Raw genomic sequence first — 20,933 nt, forward strand, 5'->3', positions numbered from 1 at the left:
ATCCTTGCCAGCAATGCACTTGTTATTTCTTGTCTTTTTGATAACAGCCAGGCTAACAGGTGTGAGGTGGTATTTCATTGTGGTTTTGCTTTGCATCTCACTTTTTTATAAGCAATATGCATAACATTCTGTTGTATGGTTTACACAAAATTTGTAAGATTGTGTTCTCTACTGATAGGCACTTAGGTCATTCCCAATCTCTCCTATTATAAACAATGCTGTAGTGAACGGCCGTGTACATATAGATGGTTTTAGACACATTTGTGGTTTTGGTTGAGATTAAAATCTAAATGTGGAATAGAAGGGTTATGTATTTTAAATTTTCATAAATATTGCCAGGTTTCTCTTGATAGACCTCGCCAAAACATATACTCCCACAAGCAGCATTTAGGTCTCTGTTCCACCCAACTTTGCTATCACTATGAATTATCATGTTTTTCAGTTGTAAGGTTTTAGTCCACTTTTCTCTCTAGGAAAGCATTTTCATGTGCTCAACCAATATTTATTGGTTTGTTGGCCTTTTTCTTACTGATTAATGAAAGTTAATTACATAGTAAAGAAATTAATCCTTTGTTATAAAAGCCACAGATATTTTATGGAGGCTACCATGTTTTTTGACTTTTTTTTAAAGGTTTATTTATTTTAGAGAGAGTAAGAGAGATAGAGAGCACACACAGGAGGGGCAGAGTTAGAAGGAGAGAGAATCTCAAGCAGACTCCCCACTGCACGTGGAGCCTGAAGGGCTCAATCTCACCACCCTGAGATTGCGACCTGAGCCAAATCCAAGAATCAGACACTTAACCAACTGTGCCACCCAGGCCCCCCTGTTTTTTTGACTTTTTAAAATAGCTTATAAAAGCCTACCACATTTGATAGAGCAGTTATGTGAAAGACTGATCATGTAAACAATAGCACTGATTTGGCCCACTTGAAATTATCATTAACTTATCTGAGAAGTGGGTTGTTATTTCTTACCTGTAAAATATGAGAGGGTTGAATTGGAAAATCACTAAATTTTTTTAAAATCATGATACTGATTTTCCTCTTAGTTGTTAGATACTTGCAAACAAAGATAGTGTACCATCTAACACGTTATTAATTTATCAAGACCTACCTAAGCAATTTCACTTAGGTAATATCTCAGCAAAAAATCAAAAGAGCAAACCTTTGCTGAAATTAAGTGCCTACATTAGTCTAGTTGTGGTAACATTCTGAGCAGGTGGTAGCAGCTTTTAAGTCCACATAATTACCTCAAATTAATAAATTTTTATGGAGTGGCTATTATAAGCAATATTAAAAACATCATGATGGGTGTGAATGCATGTTGTATTGAGATTGAATCTAGAAGAATCAAATGTTTACACCTTGCCCCCCCCCACACACACATGACTTTGGGCTTTCAAAATAAGTTGGCAAAAGCCTTAAACATAAGGCATAATAAGAATATAATATTGTACCAGACAATTAGAAGACATTTTTATCAATTAAGTTTAGCTCAATATGACTTGAAAACCAAGTGGAAAACGTTCTTAAAAGGAAACAAGTAGAGCGAAAACATGTGAAGCATTAAAATACCTACACTGACATCTTCATGTCCCAGTTTATTGCCCAAGAGAATATAATCAGACCTAAGCCTTTCTCGACTTTGCATAAAGGTAAAATTAGCGTAAAAGACAAGTATTATGAAAGTGTGATGGGCTAACCATGGCACTGGTTACTCTTCTGTTTCAGACAAGACCAAAATGCGGTTGCTATTAACAATGGCAAGTTTGATGGCTGCACTTGGAACCACACATGGTTACTTTGGAAAATTGCATCCTACAAGCCCTGAAGTGACTATGAATATTGTAAGTTACCAGGGTTGGGGGTGGGGAATCTATGGAACCAAGAGCTACTACCATGGCTTAGAGTCATGGCGAGTTGAAGCTTTTACATGACCGATCAAGAATGACTAACAACATCTACTTACTAGATGCATTTAAAAACTCAACTAAAACTGAAAGCTTTGTTTTTCTTTGTCAGAGTCAGATGATCTCCTACTGGGGATACGCAAGTGAAGAGTATGATGTCGTGACTGAAGACGGTTATATCCTTGGGATCAACAGAATTCCTTATGGGAAGAAAAATTCAGAGAATATAGGTATAATCCTCCCTCCCTTCCTTTTTCTCCCTTCCTCTTTCCACTCTCTTTTCTTCCCTTCATTCCATCCTTGTTTCTTTCCTTCCTGTCTTCCTCCTTTCATTTCTCAAGACTTAATGAGTCTTGCTCATTCTGGAAATGCTACAATAATTAAACTTATCTCCAGTCTTCAGAGAGAACACCATCAAGTCAATGGGATGCACAAACAGGTGGTTATAATAACATGTGATAAGTGCAATGCTAGAACTCTCCAGAGAGTATTGACCTGGAAGTCCTGGCACAGGTGCCTAACCCAGCTAGAGGAGGTCAAGGAAAACTTACTCTAGAAATAATAACCAGCTGAATTCTGGAGGATCAGGAAGTGTTAGCCAGGATGTACGTTACAGCAGGAAGGATGAAGAGGCGTTTTGAGGCTCATTTCCTAAACAGACAAAGGTCACTTAAATAAAAATTTATGTTTTCCTCATCGCAGGAAAATTGTGAAGTACAAAAAGAATAAAATTCAGCAAGATCACCTATTACTTTACCCCTCACAATCCACTTAAATTAACATCACACTGAATTCCTTGGAATATAAGCTTCTCAATAGCTTTCCGAGGTATAACTGGCATACAATAAACCGCACATGTTTAAAATGCACAATCTGATACGTTGTGTCACTTGAGAACCATAATTAAGATAATATATTCAAGTATTCAACTCAATCAAGCAAATATATTTAATTCTATTCGTCCGAAAGCCTATTTCTGTCTTTGTGTTTATCTGAGAATGAGGAACGAGGGTATAAGGCTTGGATATGATTTTCTCCCTCAGGCCAGAGACCTGTTGCATTTTTGCAGCACGGTTTGCTCGCATCAGCCACAAACTGGATTTCCAACCTGCCCAACAACAGCTTGGCCTTCATTCTGGCAGACGCCGGCTATGACGTGTGGCTGGGGAACAGCAGAGGGAACACCTGGGCCAGGAGAAACCTATACTTCTCGCCAGACTCTGTTGAATTTTGGGCTTTCAGGTAAAGAAAAACGACAAGTAAAGATAGACAATGAGAAATAAACAGTGAGTTTAAGAAGCATGGGTGTTATCTCCTCCAGTGCCGTCCAGGTTGCAGCAAATGTTGCTAAGTGAAATAAGTCAAGCAGAGAAAGACAATTATCATATGATTTCTCTCATCTATGGAACATAAGAACTAGGAAGATCGGTAGGGGAAGAAAGGGATAAAGAAAGGGGGATAATCAGAAGGGGGAATGAAGCATGAGAAACTATGGACTCTGAGAAACAAACTGAGGGCTTCAGAGGGGAGGGGGTGGGGGAATGGGATAGGCTGGTGATGGGTAGTAAGGAGGGCACTTATTGCATGGTGCACTGGGTGTTATACACAACTAATGAATCATCGAACTTTACATCAGAAACCAGGTATGTACCATATGGTGACTAACATAATATAATAAAAAAAATTAAAAAAAAAAAAGAAGCATGGGTGTTCCTGCGTGCATATTCCAATTCAGTCCCATTTTCACCAATCACACTCTCAGTAGGAAAAAAAGCAAGTCATTTTTATTCTAATCCCTTCTTGGATTCATCCATACACCTCAGCCCAAGGGGAGCTTTTCCTCCACATTTTCTATGATCTCAGGACACATTATTAGCAAATTCCCCGAATATGCTTTTCCAAATAGAATGAGTGAAATTACCAAAGCAAGGAAATTCACTGCCTTCAGAAGATTCCAAAAGGAACATCCATGGAGATTTGGGAGGATGTCCAAACTCAGTTGGGGGTTCAGGAACCCAAGTCACCATCAATAGTGAGGAGGGGAGAGGGGAGTAAAATTCAGACACCATGGAAAGATTTTCAGAAGTTTCCTATCTCCGGCCCTCTTGTGCTCCATTCCTGGAAATTGCTGATGGAAGGGGGAACAGAGGAGATTTCGTTGACACTCCTGAGGCACAGAAGAGCTTGGAGTCCTAGGTCTCCAAGGTGGTGAAAAAGAGAGACCGGTCAGGCGGGCTCCATGGGCCATGCTAAGGGCCTCGGAGCTCACCCTGCACACAATGGGAGAAGCCACTGAATAGTTTCCTACAAGGCAGTGGCAGAATCCCATTTTCATTTTTAAAAGATCATTCTGGCTGATCTCTGGGGAGTAAAAGAGAGGGCTATGACTCATCTCAATTGGCAACGGAACACTGCATACAAATGATGATTAAATCTGACATTCATTTTTAGGGAAAGAAAGAATCCCCACCTACAGACGCTATCTTGTTTGGATTAAGTTGCAGCTGTAATGCTCTGCTTCAGAAATGACGTCAGCTGTTGATAAGGAGCTGCCCACTCCCTCAAAGCACCTGACACTAACTAATGGTCTATAAGCAGCAATGCTTAGAGAATCCAGTTTTCTGTTTCTCAGAGAGCTATAAATAGGCTTGACTTTTAGAAATTATGGCAAGGAAATGATTCAGTTTTATTTTGTCTTCTTTTTTTCTTGCAGCTTTGATGAGATGGCTAAATACGACCTTCCAGCCACGATTGACTTCATTTTAAAGAAAACTGGGCAGGATAAGCTACATTATGTTGGCCATTCCCAGGGCACCACCATTGGTAGGTAAAAGCAGCTGAAGCAGGTGGTTTTGTTTGTATAGATCCCCTTCCAGGGGTTATGCAGGCATGTTGGTCACCATGCCAATTGCTTTCCATTCATCATATAAAGGAACGGCTACAACAATGCAGTGATATAGGGACAATTATCATTTCTATTGTACAGATGGGGAAACAAAACAGGAGGGTAGATAATTTGTGCAAGGTAACACAGGAAGGACAAATAGGGTAGCTCAGGTACCAGCTCAGGCAATCTGACTCCCAAGCCCATGCTCGGAGATGTTGCGCCTGCTGGCCTCTGAACTGAACTTCATCCATCCGTTCAACCACATTTATGGAGCACCTACAATGTGTCCTAAGAATATAGCAATAAATAAAGTAGATGAAAATTTCTGTCCTTGTGCTACAGATACTCTAGTGGGGAGGCAGAGAAAGTAATGAGGATTAAAAAGTAAAATATAGAGTAGGTTAGATAATGGTAATGTTATGGGAAACAAATAAATCAGGAAAGGCTATTAGGGAGCATCAGAGGGGACATAGCAAGTTCAGAGAGAGAATACCACCAGCACTCTCTGAGTAAAGGCGTGAAGGAGGTGGAGGGGGTGGGGGGTGAGTCATGTGTATGCCTGAAAGACTGATGCTCTGAGAAGAGGGAACGGCAAGTGCAAAGGGTCTGAGGTTGCAGCCTGTTCAAGGAATGGCGATGAAATGATTCATTGTGTAGCTGAGTCAGACACAATGCAAGAGACAAGATGGGGACATGGTCTACGGAGGGCGGACTTTTGGCTGTTATAGGGATTTCAGCTTTTACTCTCAGTAGAAAGGGAAACCACAGCAGAGTTTTGAAGACAGGATTTCCAGGATCTAACCTCAGGATCCTCAACAGGATTAGAAGTTACACGGCCCCATTAACAGGATCCCCCCAGTTGATGATGGGAGCAAGGGCCGGGTAAAGGAATGGGGTAGAAGACTCTTCAAGAAACCCACGCGAGGCATGATAGTGACCTGGATGCGGGTGGGTAGCTGTGGCAAACGGTTAGGTTCTAGATGTGTTCTGGAGGTGGAACCTACAGGACTTGCCTCCACATTGGATATGGGGTGTANGGGAAAGAGAGGAGCCAAGGATGACACAAGATATGTGGCCTAAGTACCTGGGGGATGTAGATGCCCAGCCCACAAGGGGGACAGCTGTGAGAAGGGCTGATATGGTCCAGGGGAACAGGGGATCTATTTTCTCGATGTTGGGTGTCAGATACATGTTGGAGATCTAAGTGGAGGGCCAAGCAGTCGAGTAATGATACAAATCTGGAATTCAGGGGAGAGGACTGGACTGAAAACATAAAATGTACGTGAGACAGGATGCAATAACCAGTGGAGTGAGTTCAGACAGGAAAGAGGAGGAACCCAAGGACCAAGCCGGGGGCTGCTCTTAGTTTAGAAGATGAGGAGGAATCAGACAAAGAAGCTGGGAAGTCATGGCGACAGTGCTATGAGGGAAGCCAGGAGCACCTGGTGTTCTGGAAGTCAAGGGGAGAACATGTTTTAAGAAGGAGAAGGCGGTCAGCTGTGGAAGAGGCTATTAATGAGTCACGTGCACTGAAGTCTAAGAAGGGACCATTGGATTTGGCAGCCGGACAGGTATTGGGGACCTTCCTAACAGCAGTGTCAGTGGAGTGGTTGGGGTGAAAGCGTAATTACGTGAGTTCAAGAGCACACGAGAGAAAGCTATAAAGGGAAGGAAAAGGGTGGAAGCAGAAGGGGAAGAAGGGGTCACAGAGGAGGAATACTGATGTGTTTTTACAGTAGTCCCTACTCTCAGCTGATGACCCGAGTCCCTGCCATGAAGCTAAGCGATCAGAATGTCCTATATAGACATCTATGCAGGGAAGTGGATGAAGTTGGTGGTGGGTGCATGGATCTCACCTAATAGAATTTTAAAGATTTTATTTATTTATTAATAGAGAGAGAAAGCATGAGTGAGCAGAAGGAGAAGCAGACTCCCTGCTGAGCAGGGGGGGCTCAATCCCAGGACCCCGAGATCATGATTTGAGCCAAAGGCAGACACTTAACCGACTAAGCCACACAGGAGCCCCTCATGTATAGAATTTTAGAGAAAAACATCAGTGACGAAGAGCTTCCCAGTGTCCTTTGTCGTTACGTCATAGGTCATGTTCCCAAGGAGATGAGGATTAGTATTCAGGGTGTTTTATAAATATACACTGCTAGGGTAAAAGGCAGAAAAGTGAGACTAGGCAGAGGAAAAAGCCAGGACGTGACACAGTCCCAAAAAAGGTCTCTGCCAACTCTGGATGGGATGGCTCTTCAGAGTCGTTGAGTGGGACTAGGTGGCTGGGCCTTTTTACCCACTTGCTGACTGGCCATTCAATGCAGACTGCCCTGGGAAGGGATTCTCTTGAATTCTTTGAGAACCTTGGATTCTCTTGAGCAAAAAAAGCAAAATCAGAGAGAAGTCACAAACTTCCCCGCCTCTGGGGTTGAATAAATGCCTCAGACATGAAGAGGAATCCGGGTGGGGCAGCACAGCATCAGTCACACGTGGTCAACGATCGGCTCAAAATCCTTTTTTTTTTTAATTAATTAATTTATTTTAGAAAGAGCATGCACGCTCATGCGGGGAGAGGGGCAGAGGGAGGAGAGAGAGAATCTCAAGCAGACTCCCCACTGAGCATGGAGACCCACAGGGGCTCAATATCACAACCCTGAGATCATGACCTGAGCCAAACCCAAGAGTCGGACACTCAACCAACTGGGCCACCGAGGCACCCCTCAAAATCCTTTGTTAAAAAAGGGGAGATGTTCTAGATTACTAAAACTGACTCCTTTGATTTCCAAAATCATACAAAAATGTCATCTTTTTGAAGGGAAATCTGTCTTAACTTAATGTCGCTTTTTAAAATAGCACACATTGAACAGAGCTTAACCTTTACCCAGTGATCCAGGGTTATAATATTTTTGCCTCGAGATGCAGTGTAACAATTTCCTAAGATTTATTGAGATGAGTAGAACTGACACTAAACGACTCCAAACCACCACTCTTTGGGAGTCACTTGAATTTTGAACATTCCATTCTTCTTTGTCACTAATGGATAACTTGTCATTGCTGTTACCACACTCATAGATTTCTGGAAGGTGTTTCTGCTTTGAATTTGCATCTTCCAATCTTCTGTGTACTGGGAGGTCAGATAAGATCCCTGTTAGGATTGTGTCTCAAATAGGATTTTTTATTCTGAGCAAGCAAGTGTATTCTGAGAAGTCACCTGTCCTGACAGTGTGGGGACCTACACAAACCCTTCATGTGTGATTCTTGCTTTTTCTGGGTGATAGTCTGGCTGTAATCTGCAGAATTAAGCAATCAGGTAAAGAATCCCTTAATAAAGACATTCTTCCTCAAGTAGAATTAGGCTGAGGTACGTGAGATAGGTGTTTACATTCATTTGAAAGTCTTTTTTTTCAGGCCATTCTTACATCTAATCAATATGCCATTATTAACCATGGGGAAAGATTATCCTATATAGTTTGATTGTATTGAGTGTAGCTTAATAACTCTTTGATCACATCCCAGTCTACTAATATGCTACCGTTCATAAGGCCAATTAATTACAGACAAGAACTGAGTATGTTTACTGTGCATAGATGTTTGAATTATTGTGTCTAGTCACTTGTCCAGTGTCCTAGTAAATGTGCCTAGTGTCCTAGTAAATACTTCCTATAATTCACTTCACTTGGTTCCTAAAAAACCTACGGAAGCACTCATTATTATTAGCCCCATATTTCAGATGAGGAAAATGAGGCTTTTGGTGCTTAGGTGATGTGTCCAAGGTAACAAATCTAGTAAACCACATAGCCAAGATTCAAATCATGTTTGGTCAGGTTTAAAACTTTTCCAATCTTCCCACTTACATACCCTACTCATATTAAATGTTAATTAATTATCTCACTGTGATGACACGAATTTGAACTCATCAAAACTATACGTAGCATAAATAACCCTTCGTCACCCAGGCAAATCCTCAAGTTGGCCTGTTTTCTAATGTCAGATCAAAGAATTTATTTTAACTTTTTACAAGTTCTAGCCTCATGTTCCCAAAGAGAATCTATGGAAATAAAACAAATATGCTAAAATCTGATCTCTCTGACCAAGCAGAGGTGGTCAGTTTCTCTCTCTTAGTAAACGGCACTCTGAGTAAATCCAAAATAATATCACACTTGTAAAACACACACACACACACACACACACACACAAACACACACACAAACACACACTTTCTTCACTGGTTCCTTTTTCTGTTTTAGGTTTTATCGCCTTTTCTACCAATCCCAAGCTGGCTAAAAGAATCAAAACCTTCTATGCATTAGCTCCAGTTGCCACTGTGAAGTACACCAAATCCCTGCTAAAAGAACTCATGATTCTTCCTACATTCCTCTTCAAGGTATGTGATTCTGTTTAACTGAATCTAAGATACCGGATTGTCCGTGGGTCTCAGAGTGATGGAAAGATAACAGGAACACCGTGCGGACGGCCATGTTTCTGGCCAAGAATGGAGCTGTGCGCATGCGTGTTGTATCTCGTGACTGGCGGTGACCGTGGCTGAATCCCCATTGCAGCCGCTGAGATTCCCCTTTACCTCTGCATTCTCGATTGCTTTATACGGGCTAGCAACACAGGGAGTGTTGGTTCCCTTCACACAGACGTTTCGTTTCCTTCATAGCTGCATGAAAACCATGATTCAGGGATGGGGAAATAACAAACCCAAACAGCCAAAGAAGAAGCCTAAACAACCTGCGCCAAGAAAACCAGGAAGGGGAAGGGTGGAAAAGAAAGCGGAGAGGGAAAAGGAGAAAGAGGGGAAGGAAAGCAACGCTCGGTGAGGCAAGGACCTTGAGACACTTCATCAAATGCCCTTGGCTTTCCAAACCTTTTCCTAAGAGCTTCCCCTTTAAATGGGGTTCCAGAGGGCAGGAGTGTGCATTGCAAGAAGCCGGAAATATTAAGTGTCTGTATAATAGGCACACACTGGAGGGAATTAATACCTTTGTTTTTCCAACACTTAATCACCTACTTCTCCCACCTACCGAAACCAACGCACACAGACACAGACACAGCTTCCTTTCGAGCAGTTTTACTGCAGGCTGTAAAAAGTAATGATGCTATTTCCTTCCGTGGTTGTGTACTATTCATTTCTTGTCACTCTAACTTGTGTGTCGAAAGCCTAAGAGACTTTATCTACGGTCAAACTACGTTAGTAAAGCTTTTGTTCAAAATGTGTAAATTTGTGTTGACCTTGAGTATGATTACTGGCTGCATTGATGCAGGCCTTCCTTTCCTACTGTGTTCAGATTTTCTGATAGGCAATGTAGAGAGTTGGTTTAAAAATAATAATAAAAAGTGTTAGACCCTAAGTCAGAAGCTTGAGGCTTGGGCCAGGATGCTAGCTTTATAGAATTTATGAACTTTATAGTCACTTCTAGTTAGCACAGGTCCCAACTATGTTCTTAGCATCCTGTTTGCTCATGTATAATATAGGGATAACCAAATGTCTATTTTCCTCAAGAAGAGTTGAGGCAAATCCTTTCAATAATCAAACTACCCAACCTCATTGTCTTCCCAAAGGCTTTGCTGAAAATATGGCTGAGTCACCATTTCTGCTCCTGATCTTTCCATGTTTTTGCTGAAATCAACACATCTTGGCACTTAGTTATGACATCCTGCCATGCTTTATGATTTTATTTCATTTTATTTCATAATGCTTATTAGCCCAACTAGACTGTAACTCTTTGTGTCTTTTACTTCTTCTTGGCAGCCACGACATTTCTCAATGGAACAATAAATATTCAATATTGATTATCTGCCCTGTCCATTCCCCAACTTTATTGTGGGAATTAAATGAGAAAAAGTATTTGAAATTCCTGAAACAACATAAAAAAATAGGAAAATCTCATCAGCCTGGTCACACCTATACCAGTAAACTAGACAAATCAATGAGTCTTCTCCACTGCTTAATTTTTGCAAACCTCTACTGATGCTTTTCTTTTTCAGCTTATCTTTGGTAACAAAATATTCTACCCACACCACTTTTTTGATCAATTTCTTGCTACTGAGGTGTGCTCCCGTGAGACGGTGGATCTCCTCTGCAGCAATGCCTTATTCGTCATTTGTGGATACGACACTAAGAACTTGAACATGGTTTGTATGCCTTGACATTTCTATTCTGAATATTTTGAGCAACATTTTGATGACTTGTCGTACCATCACTTAGACATGGTACTTTAAAAAACTAGGAGTAGTGGGTCGCCTGGGTGGCTCAGTTGGTTAAGCATCCAATTCTTCATCTCAGTTCAGGTCTTGATCTGAGGGTTGTGAGTTCAAGCCCCATGTTGGGCTCCATGCTGGGTGTGGAGCCTACTTAAAACCAAAAACAAAAAACTAGGAGAACTTCGGAATTGTGTGCAGCCATGTATGTAAGCCCAAGGGAAGTCACATCATTGCTCCCAATTTTGTTCCCTCCAGCTCCCTACTGTCACCCAAGTGCGGCCTAAAGTAAACAGCATGTAGGAAAAATAGTAGATAGTGCTCACTGCTCACTTCTGAGCACCGAAGTAATTGGTGTAACACTTACATTCTGTGATGGGAGGCATTGAACCATATATTTCGGCAGGGTCCTCTGCTAATGTCTAAGCATTAAATAAATGTTCTTAATGCTCAAAGCAACTATTTATATTAGTTTTGTCCATATTCTTTATCTGACTATTTCCCTTGCTTTTAATTGGGTTTGGGTTTTAAAACATATATGACAAAGTGCAGTATCAAGAGTAGTTAAGAGTATGGATTCAGGTTAAGAGCCTCAATTCAAATCCTATCTTTGGAGCTGAGTTACACTCATCTGTCTTGGTTTCCTTGTCCCCAAAATGTATTATTGTGGAGATTAAATTAACTAGCATGTGTAAAGCATAGAGAACATAGTTCAAAGCATATGGCTCATAGTAATAGCATAAGTTTTGCTACTAATACTATTATATACTGACAATTATCCTCACTCAGAATTATCGGTTTAGTTATATACCCTTGAACACCTAAGAAAATGAAGTTCATTGATAAGAAGGTATAATTCTACCTCCAGGTACCTACTCACTAAATGGTATTTATTGGGGCACTACTAAGTGTTGTAGCTACTGAGAACACAATGGTGAAAACACAGATATGTTTTTGCCTTCATGGAAATCAAGGACATCCAGTTCTCTTTCTCAACGCTGGTCAGAATCTGTGGATATTTTAAAAACATATATGAAGAAAGGGAACTTCCCTTAGTTTCTATTTTGGATGGTAAATAAAAGTCTCATCCTTCTGTCTTGCAAACGAGTCCTTCTCCATGGCTCTGAGAATGTCTGCCATTTTGTATGTGGAGTATGACAGAGCCGTCTACCCTTGTCACGCTACGAAAAGGCAGAATAGATCACTGCATTCCATCCATAAGAGCCTTCTGATAAAAATCATGGTAAATAGAGACATGAGGAGCCAAGGAAATTAGAGATTTCATCCTTCTGCATGAACATTATTTATTCATTCATTATTCATTCTTCTATGATAATGGTCAATTTGTTTGACCCTAGCTGTGGTCCTCTATACAGTGACACTAAAACCCACTATGAACTAGTCTCTACAAGCTGAGACATGGATTTCAGTTTGTTGTCTGGGGTCTGATCATGGTGGGTTGGACACTGATAAGGTAACAGGATAGCATGATTGTAAATACCCTATACATATACGCTATCACACATATGATATATACATACATATATCTTGTTATATATACATATATAGGTCTGCAAAACATGAAGCTTATGGGTGGACATTACATTTACTGCACCTAACACTAGGTAGAGAAGAATGAAAGCTGAGAAGTTAGAGATCTAGATTAAAGTCTCTGGCTCCACCCGATACGAGCTGCATGACATTGGACATTTCTCAAAACTTCTCTGAGCCCCGACTCCCATTTTGATAAAAGGGATGATGAGCTCTCCTCCTTGAGTGGCTACAAATCAAACAAACTGGCTCATGCAATTATGCTTTGCAAGGTCTAAAGCAGCATACAACCGTGTTGCTTGTCTCCTTTGGCAAACGCTGCCCTGAGGCAATTGACCTGGATCAGAAAAATTGATATCTTAGCTGTTTTTAAGGAACCAAATATACATCTTTGTGTGCCTTTGCTTTCTAGAGTCGCTTGGATGTGTACCTATCACATAATCCAGCGGGAACATCGGTTCAGGATGTCCTCCACTGGTCCCAGGTATCATTTCTCAAATGCCGTTAAAACATCTTTTGTGTACCTGAACCCTTGGCACCGTCCCTAAAGAGCATTCTCAAAAAACTGTCAAGTGCTCCTGGGAGGGAATTTTTCTGGCATGTGGCTACCAGCTGAAAATAACTATGAGTCCATGTGAATGAAAAACCTCTGAGGGGCTCCCGGGTGGTCAAGTTGATCAAGCTTCTGACTCTTGATTTCGGCTCAGGTCATGATCTTGGGGTCGTGAGATCAAGTCCTGTGTCAGGCTGTGCCCTGAATGCGGAACCTGCTTAAGATTCTACCTCTCTTCCTCTCCCTCTGCCCCTCTCTCCCCTCTCGTGCGAGTGCATTCTCTCTCTCTAAAAAAATAAAATCCTATGTAAACAGTCACTTTGGGTAGCAAAAAAATGAATGATTTTTTATGACTTGGCATGTGAGGAAAAAAAGTATTTCAAGCAAAGCCACATTTATTTTTTTAATGTTTTTTTTATTATTATATTATGTTAGTCACCATACAGTACATCCCTGGTTTCTGATGTAAAGTTCGATGATTCATTAGTTGCGTATAACACCCAGTGCACCATGCAATACATGCCCTTCTTACTACCCATCACCAGCCTATCCCATTCCCCCACCCCCCTCCCCTCTGAAGCCCTCAGTTTGTTTCTCAGAGTCCATAGTCTCTCAGGCTTCATTCCCCCTTCTGATTACCCCCCCTTTCTTTATCCCTTTCTTCCCCTACCGATCTTCCTAGTTCTTATGTTCCATAGATGAGAGAAATCATATGATAATTGTCTTTCTCTGCTTGACTTATTTCACTTAGCACTATCTCCTCCAGTGCCGTCCATGTTGCAGCAAATGTTGAGAACTCGTTCTTTCTGATAGCTGAGTAATATTCCATTGTATATATGGACCACAACTTCTTAATCCAGTCATCTGTTGAAGGGCATCTCGGTTCCTTCCACGATTTAGCTACTGTGGACAATGCTGCTATGAACATTGGGGTGCATATGGCCCTTCTCTTCACTACGTCTGTATCTTTGGGGTAAATACCCAGTAGTGCAATGGCTGGATCATAGGGTAGCTCAATTTTTAACTTTTTAAGGGACCTCCACACTGTTTTCCAGAGTGGCTGTACCAACTTGCATTCCCACCAACAATGTACGAGGGATCCCCTTTCTCCACATCCTCTCCAGCAATTGCTGTTTCCTGCCTTGTCAATTTTTGCCATTCTAACTGGCGTAAGGTGGTATCTTAGTGTGGTTTTGATTTGAATTTCCCTGATAGCTAATGATTTTGAACATTTTTTCATGTGTCTGTTAGCCATTTGTATGTCATCATTGGAAAAGTGTCTGTTCGTATCTTCTGCCCATTTTATGATTTGTTTATTTGTTTCTCGCGTATTGAGTTTGAGAAGTTCTTTGTAGATCTTGGATACCAGTCTCTTATCTGTAGCATCATTTGCAAATATCTTCTCCCATTCCGTGGGCTGCCTCTTAGTTTTTTTTACTGTTTCCTTGGCTGTGCAGAAGCTTTTTGTCTTGATGAAGTCCCACAAGTTCATTTTATCTTTTGTTTCTCTTGCCTTTGGAGATGTGTCATGAAAAAGTTTGCTTTGGCCAATGTCGTACATTTAAACTTGCATAAATATCTGGTCCTGGATGACCAACAGTCTTGGGTTTGGGAAGGAGAAAAATGTTTTTCAAAAATTGTTTAAATTGAAAGTAAACTACCTGGAAGGATTTGGATTTTGTTTTTCACATAGCAAGGAGAGTTTTTATTTCCTGTGTTCTTCATTTCTCTACATTAGGCCGTTAAGTCCGGGAAGTTCCAAGCTTTTGACTGGGGCAGCCCAACTCAGAACATGTTGCATTATCATCAGGTAAGTTTCTTAAAGTTGAAATTGTTCACATTTTGAAAGACAAAGATATAAAAGGTTAAAGGTAAAATTACAATAATCGTGCATAGATTTTTCAAAGGAATGTTGGTGCCCAGACTCATCCTTAAGGAAATTAGAAATTAGATAGTAATTTCTTTGGAATCCCTTCATCATGCCAGACATCACCCCATCTCCATTCTCCCTCTGTGCACTCTGCTCCAGCGGCTGCACTCAGGGTACCACACCACCGTGTGTGAGAACCTCCTAGAACACATCACTCCTCACCCCCTTACATATCCCTGCCCTGTATCCCAGCCGCCCAGGATGTGGTCCTCTCCTTTCAGAAGTGCAATTCACTGATACAACAAGCCAATAATTCGAATTGTTCATGAGATAAAGCTGGAATAGCTGGTCTTCTTAAACAATAGCTCCTCCTTTGTCAACAGCCAGAGAAGTGATTCCACCATATTCCCAGAGGTAAGATGTTAGGATGGTGAGCTCACAGGTCACGGATGGAGCTATTCCTCAGCCTACAGGGGCCTTGTTGGAGGGGCAGACATACTGGCCACCCCTTGCACTTGCCGCTGTACAGAGAAGTCAGGCTTTGGGTTCATCCTATCTGGGGCCCCATAGGCGTTCAGACAGAAATTTCTTCATCTCTTCACCCAGATACGGAATGAGGTAACGTCTGCAGCCTTCAGCTCAGGGTACACCCTCAGACCATACTGGCTACATTTGAATGGGAGGGCTGCTCTGCAGTTTTCATAATCTTCTCCCCATCCTTCTTATCCCACCCCAAATTTCCCACCCAAGTGTTGGCCGAGGAGCTCTACTTTTTTTCATCTGCTTCCACGACTCAATGTTTAGGAGGGATTTCTATCTCTTCACCACAATATCTTAGGTGGAGCAAAGATGCCTCCCTTTTTGTGACATTTTTTGATGTATTCAAAGAGGCACCATCAGATCGAACATTGTTGAAAACACTTTTCCCCCAACCATTGCCTCCTCAAACCCTCAAAACACAGTCATTCTTTGCATCTACCTTTCTTCTGGGCTCTACTACCAGTAATGAGAGGCATTCATCTTAGAGGACCTGAAATAACAAATCCCAAGCCCACCCTCCCTCCAGCCAAGCCATAAAACAGCACAGATGGTCTTCAACTAACTGATCACTGACACTAATTAAGAACCAGAATCTAGCATCTAGAAAACTCTTTGAACAATGGAGCATGAATAAAGGAAAGTAGGTTTATTATTATGGATATTATCCACACTTTATCCTTTTCTCCACTATAATAAAGTGTTCAAATACTATGAAAAAACATAGATGATGAAATATTTTGCTATGACAAGTTGGCTATTCTATAAGGTGAGAATATAGAAAAATTGAGTATATTGGATTAGTATTCTTGAGAATATGAGCTAAAAAAAAATAACAAAATTCTCTGTGGATAGTGGTAACATTGGTGGTGATTTATTTATTCCCTTGACCTGCTTTATAAACCACTTTAAAATCTATGTGTAAATGGTGATTTTCTAGAAATAGCAAATGGGACTGATGATAGCTTTTATCAGAATTTTATCCAATATTTAGTCAAATCAGGTAAGTATGCAGCAAAACAACCCCTTCAATGAACTGACTGACCTACCAATTGACCACACTGGTAAATCAATACAAAGCCAAAATAAATGACTCAAGACATTTCGAGATCATATTTTAGAGTGTCTGGGGAGAATCCAATCAAATCCACTTCCTTGAGCTTGGGTAGAAATCTAAGTTTTTAATTTCTAAGAACTGTTACCTAAAGCCTTGCTATTCAAGGCGTGGTCCAGGACCAACAGCATCAGCATCACCTGGGAATGCAGAATCCCGGCTCTTCCCCCCGATGCACTGAATCAGAATCTTTATTTTAACAAGATCCCCAGCGGATTCACAGGCCTTTTCAAGTTTGAGAAGCAATGACCTAAAACATATCACATCCACTTTGCTCTGTGGATAAAGGTGACTTTCTCTGAGCAATCACTGGTAAGAATCTCCTTCTAAAACTCCATTATGCCATGTGCAACAACATGGATCAAACTTGAGGGCATTATACTAGGAGAAAGACACATACTGTATGATCTCACTTTTATGTGGAATCTAAAAACAAAAACAACAGCTGAGTTCATAGATACAGAGAACAGATGGATGGCTGCCAGTGGTATGGGGTGTACAGGGTGGGTGAAATGGGTGAAGATGGTCAAAAGGTACAAACTTCCAGTTAATAAAATCAATAAGTCCTGAGGATGTCATGTATAGCATGGTGACTATAATTAACAATACTCTATCGTATATTTGGAAGTTGCCAAGAAAGTAGATCTTTTTTTTTTGAAAATTAGAAATGTTTAATTGTTAGATTATATTTTCTTTTTTTTATAATAATATTTTTTATTATATTATGTTAGTCACCATACAGTACATCCCTGGTTTTTTATGTAAATTTCGATGATTCATTAGTTGCATATAACAGCCAGTGCACCATGCAATACGTGCCCTCCTTACTACCCATCACCAGTCTATCCCATTCCCCCACCCCTCTCCCCTCCAAAGCCCTCAGTTTATAATCAGAAGGGGGAATGAAGCATGAGAGACTACGGACTCTGAGAAACAATAAAGTAGATCTTAAAAGTTCTCATCACAAGAAAAAAATTGTAACCATGTGTGGTGATGGACATTAACTAGACTTACTGGGGTGATTATTTCACAATATATGCATCTATTAAATCATTATGTTGCACAACTGAAATTAATACAATGTTCTATGTCAATTACACCTCAATAGAAAAAATCATCAGCCAATGCGATATCCTCTAGCCAAGGAATAAGTATTGGGCTTTAAAGTACAGTTACCTATAAACACTGGGGTTCTTTCTCTCTTGTGTTTTAGCCCACACCTCCCTACTACAACTTGACAGACATGCATGTGCCAATTGCAGTGTGGAACGGAGGCAATGACTTGTTGGCCGACCCTCATGACGTTGACCTGCTGCTTTCCAAACTCCCCAACCTCATTTACCACAAGAAGATTCCTCCTTACAATCACTTGGATTTTATCTGGGCCATGGATGCCCCTCAAGTAATTTACAACGAAATCGTTTCCATGATGGGAGAAAATAATAAGTAGTTCCCCTTTAAAGAATTATCCATTTATTGTTCCAAAATAAGTTCTTCTCTCACACATGGTTTCCTATTGTGTTTGGGATTCTTTCTGTAATTTTGACTTCACAAATAAATTTGCATCAATGATCTTTCCAGTGGTCACTTTGAATGTCAAATAAGTTTTACATTTTTTATTTTTCATTTAAGATGGGTCTGGAAACACTTGAAAGAACACATGCCTGGGGAGGTGAAATGTCTCTTCCAGTCCTCCCATCCCATTGACCTTCTAAACTCAACATAGATTGTGAGACACTCATGAGTGTTGCCAAAAGACAGTCGTGGAATTGAATGCTGACCCCTCTGGTGCATGCTTGAGATTGAGTACCTTGCTTTCTATGGTCTATTCTTGCTGAAGCTCATTCTCTCCCTCCATACACTGGTGATATTTCTTGCTGTTTTTCATATTTAACCCCATGAAAAGGCAAATTAAGCTATCAGCTGAATGAAGGTCAGCTCACTTTCACTTCCTAGATGGAAAAGAGCAACGGGAAATAGGGGAAAGCAGTTCTGGAAGTTGGGGTACAAAATGTGCTCTCCATCCCTCCTGCTGTTCTCCCCCCATCCTTGGACCTTGGCCACAGAACATGTGACAATTAACCAAAAGATTTTTTACACCACTGCCACCATTCTGGCAAACACATGATCCAGAAATATTCCCACCGATCATTTAAGTCAGAAGATACAACTGCCACCAGTTAGTTCACCCCCTCCCAAAATGGCTCCTCCAAACTTCCAGAATCTCCAATAAGCACAGCCTCACCTGATAAATTCTATCAACCCTGTAATATCATGACCTCATATTTTATAAATTAAGCCTTTCGGGTCACACATATCATGCTATGGGTAGGGTTTAGTGTATAAAATACAAATGAGATCATGACTATCTTGTACCCACATCGCATATAGAACGTAGTGAGAATTCACAAAAATCTCTTAGTGATTTTTATTACACCGCCATGTCCCTCAATCTTTGTTAGAAAGCCCGAAGCCTTCTTGTTTGTTTTACCCCCTTTATTTTGAAAGTGGCAACAAGAAATTGCTAAAAGAAGATCATTTAAAAGTCTTTATTTCAATGAATTTTGTTGGTGGGCTTTAATAAACTGACAACAGACTCTCAGGGACTAGTGACCACTATTCATGGTGGCAGAGTCAGATGCTTCATCAACTTGACCTTCTCAAGAAAAGAACAATCATTATATTCATATGGTCTCCTGTGCTTTTGCAGCTAACTACCTTTCTTTTAGTCTGCATTTAGCAAACATGGGCAACTTTGGCTTTGGTTTTTGAACACAAGTAAATATATTTGCTCCCACAGAAGCTCTGTTAATATCCCTCGTTCTTTTTTTTTTTTTAAGATTTTATTTATTTATTTGACAGAGAGAGAGAGAGAGAGAGACAGCCAGCGAGAGAGGGAACAAAAGCAGGGGGAGTGGGAGAGGAAGAAGCAGGTTTCCCACTGAGAGGGGAGACCAATGTGGGGCTTCTTCCCAGGTCCCTGGGATCACGCCCTGAGCCGAAGGCAAACGCTTAACGACTGAGCTACCCAGGCACCCCAATATCCCTCATTCCTAAATCCAAACTGTCAACATCTCAGCTGATCTACAAGGATTCATTTCTCTAGCTACTACCCTGCTCCCATATTAATTTGAAGCAAATTTAGGTCATTACATATTTCACCCATCAGTATTTCAGGATGTATTTCTAGAAGACCAGGTCACTTTTTTAACATAACAAAACCATTATCACGTCCAAATTTTTCTTTATATCATTGAACATCCAGTCAGTGTTCAGATTCCCAATTGTCTCATAAGTGTCAAAATTCTTTACAGTTTGTTTAAATCAGAATCCAAATAAGCTCTTTGCTTTTTATTGGTTGATCTGCCTCTTTTCTCTTTAGGTCTATAAGTCATCTGCCTCGTTTCTTTTTATTTCTTGAATTTTTTGGTTATTGTTGTTAATGAAACTGTGTCTTTGGCTTCTAGTTTCATACCATTGAGATTCTGCTGATTACATTCCAGTCGTAGTATTTAACATGTTCCTCTCCACTTCACGTCTCCCGTAAGTCAGGATTTCTAACCCCAACACTATGGACATGGTATGTGTCAGATAATTTTGCCCAGATAATCCTGGGCATTCTAGCATTTAGCAGGGTCCCTGGTCTCTACCCGCCAGATGTCAGCAGCATACACCCCCGAATTAGTGACAACTAAAAATGTCTCCAGACATTGCCAAATATCACCTTAAGGGGAAAACTGTCCATTCTCCCTGCCAAGAACCATTTTTGTGAATTATAACCTTGATCACGTCGAAATCTTTTTTGGAAAAGCTACTTAATAGACCGTGTTGTGTTTTTCTAGAATGAGGATTATAATGCAGAACGGCTCATCATTCAGGATGTCAGTAGCCATGTCTTTGCAGCATCCAGAGTCAGGTGTTCATTAGGGGTTAGGGAACAATGTTATTCTAGCTGAATCATTTCTTCTTCACTTATTAGCTGGGATACTTCCATAGGAGAAAATTTTCTTCATATATTATTTGGCTACCCAAAACATATGATTCTTTCTCTTTTTCAATTTCCAAAATTAATTTTCCTTCTTTTAGTATCATAATAAATTCATGTTCCTTTGCATATTTGATGTGTTTCAATGCACTGCAATTTTTATTCTTAGTGAAATTAAAATTATTTCCTTCTACTGCTTGTGAGAGCCTCTCTGAATGGCTCCAGTGTCCTTTTGACCTAACTGTCATCTTGTGTATTTACCTCCCCTGCTCTGGAATCAATTATTTCTCTAAGAAGTCCTGGTTCCTTTTAAGAAGCCATA

The 20,933-nt window shown here is 40.7% G+C and overlaps 1 protein-coding gene across 2 annotated transcripts; it reads left to right on the forward strand.

Moving 5' to 3' along the window:
• The first annotated feature begins 1,721 nt into the window (after window positions 1-1,721).
• Window positions 1,722-18,076, forward strand: LIPF (lipase F, gastric type). 2 transcript variants are annotated; one of them, XM_008689597.2, is made up of 9 exons: window positions 1,722-1,847; window positions 2,023-2,140; window positions 2,954-3,152; window positions 4,624-4,733; window positions 9,045-9,181; window positions 10,789-10,935; window positions 12,965-13,036; window positions 14,844-14,915; window positions 17,840-18,076. In XM_008689597.2, exons 1-9 carry the CDS (start codon window positions 1,743-1,745, stop codon window positions 18,074-18,076), a joined length of 1,197 nt encoding a protein of 398 aa, XP_008687819.1. In that variant the 5' UTR covers window positions 1,722-1,742. The 2 variants fall into 2 exon arrangements, with proteins under 2 accessions (XP_008687819.1, XP_040480117.1); XM_040624183.1 differs by having other exon boundaries at window positions 3,053-3,152.
• The last annotated feature ends 2,857 nt before the right edge of the window (window positions 18,077-20,933 follow it).

Source organism: Ursus maritimus, unplaced genomic scaffold, assembly GCF_017311325.1.
Source record: "Ursus maritimus isolate PB19 unplaced genomic scaffold, ASM1731132v1 scaffold_7, whole genome shotgun sequence".
NCBI classification, from domain to species: domain Eukaryota; kingdom Metazoa; phylum Chordata; class Mammalia; order Carnivora; family Ursidae; genus Ursus; species Ursus maritimus.

What these genes read in the sequence shown, in the direction of transcription:
- LIPF (XM_008689597.2), top strand. Translation starts at nt 1,743, where the DNA reads ATGCGGTTGCTATTAACAATGGCAAGTTTGATGGCTGCACTTGGAACC. An exon ending in GTTGAATTTTGGGCTTTCAG is followed by an intron (nt 3,153 to 4,623) that starts GTAAAGAAAAAC and finishes TTTTTCTTGCAG; the next exon opens with CTTTGATGAGATGGCTAAAT. An exon ending in TTCCTACATTCCTCTTCAAG is followed by an intron (nt 9,182 to 10,788) that starts GTATGTGATTCT and finishes TTTCTTTTTCAG; the next exon opens with CTTATCTTTGGTAACAAAAT.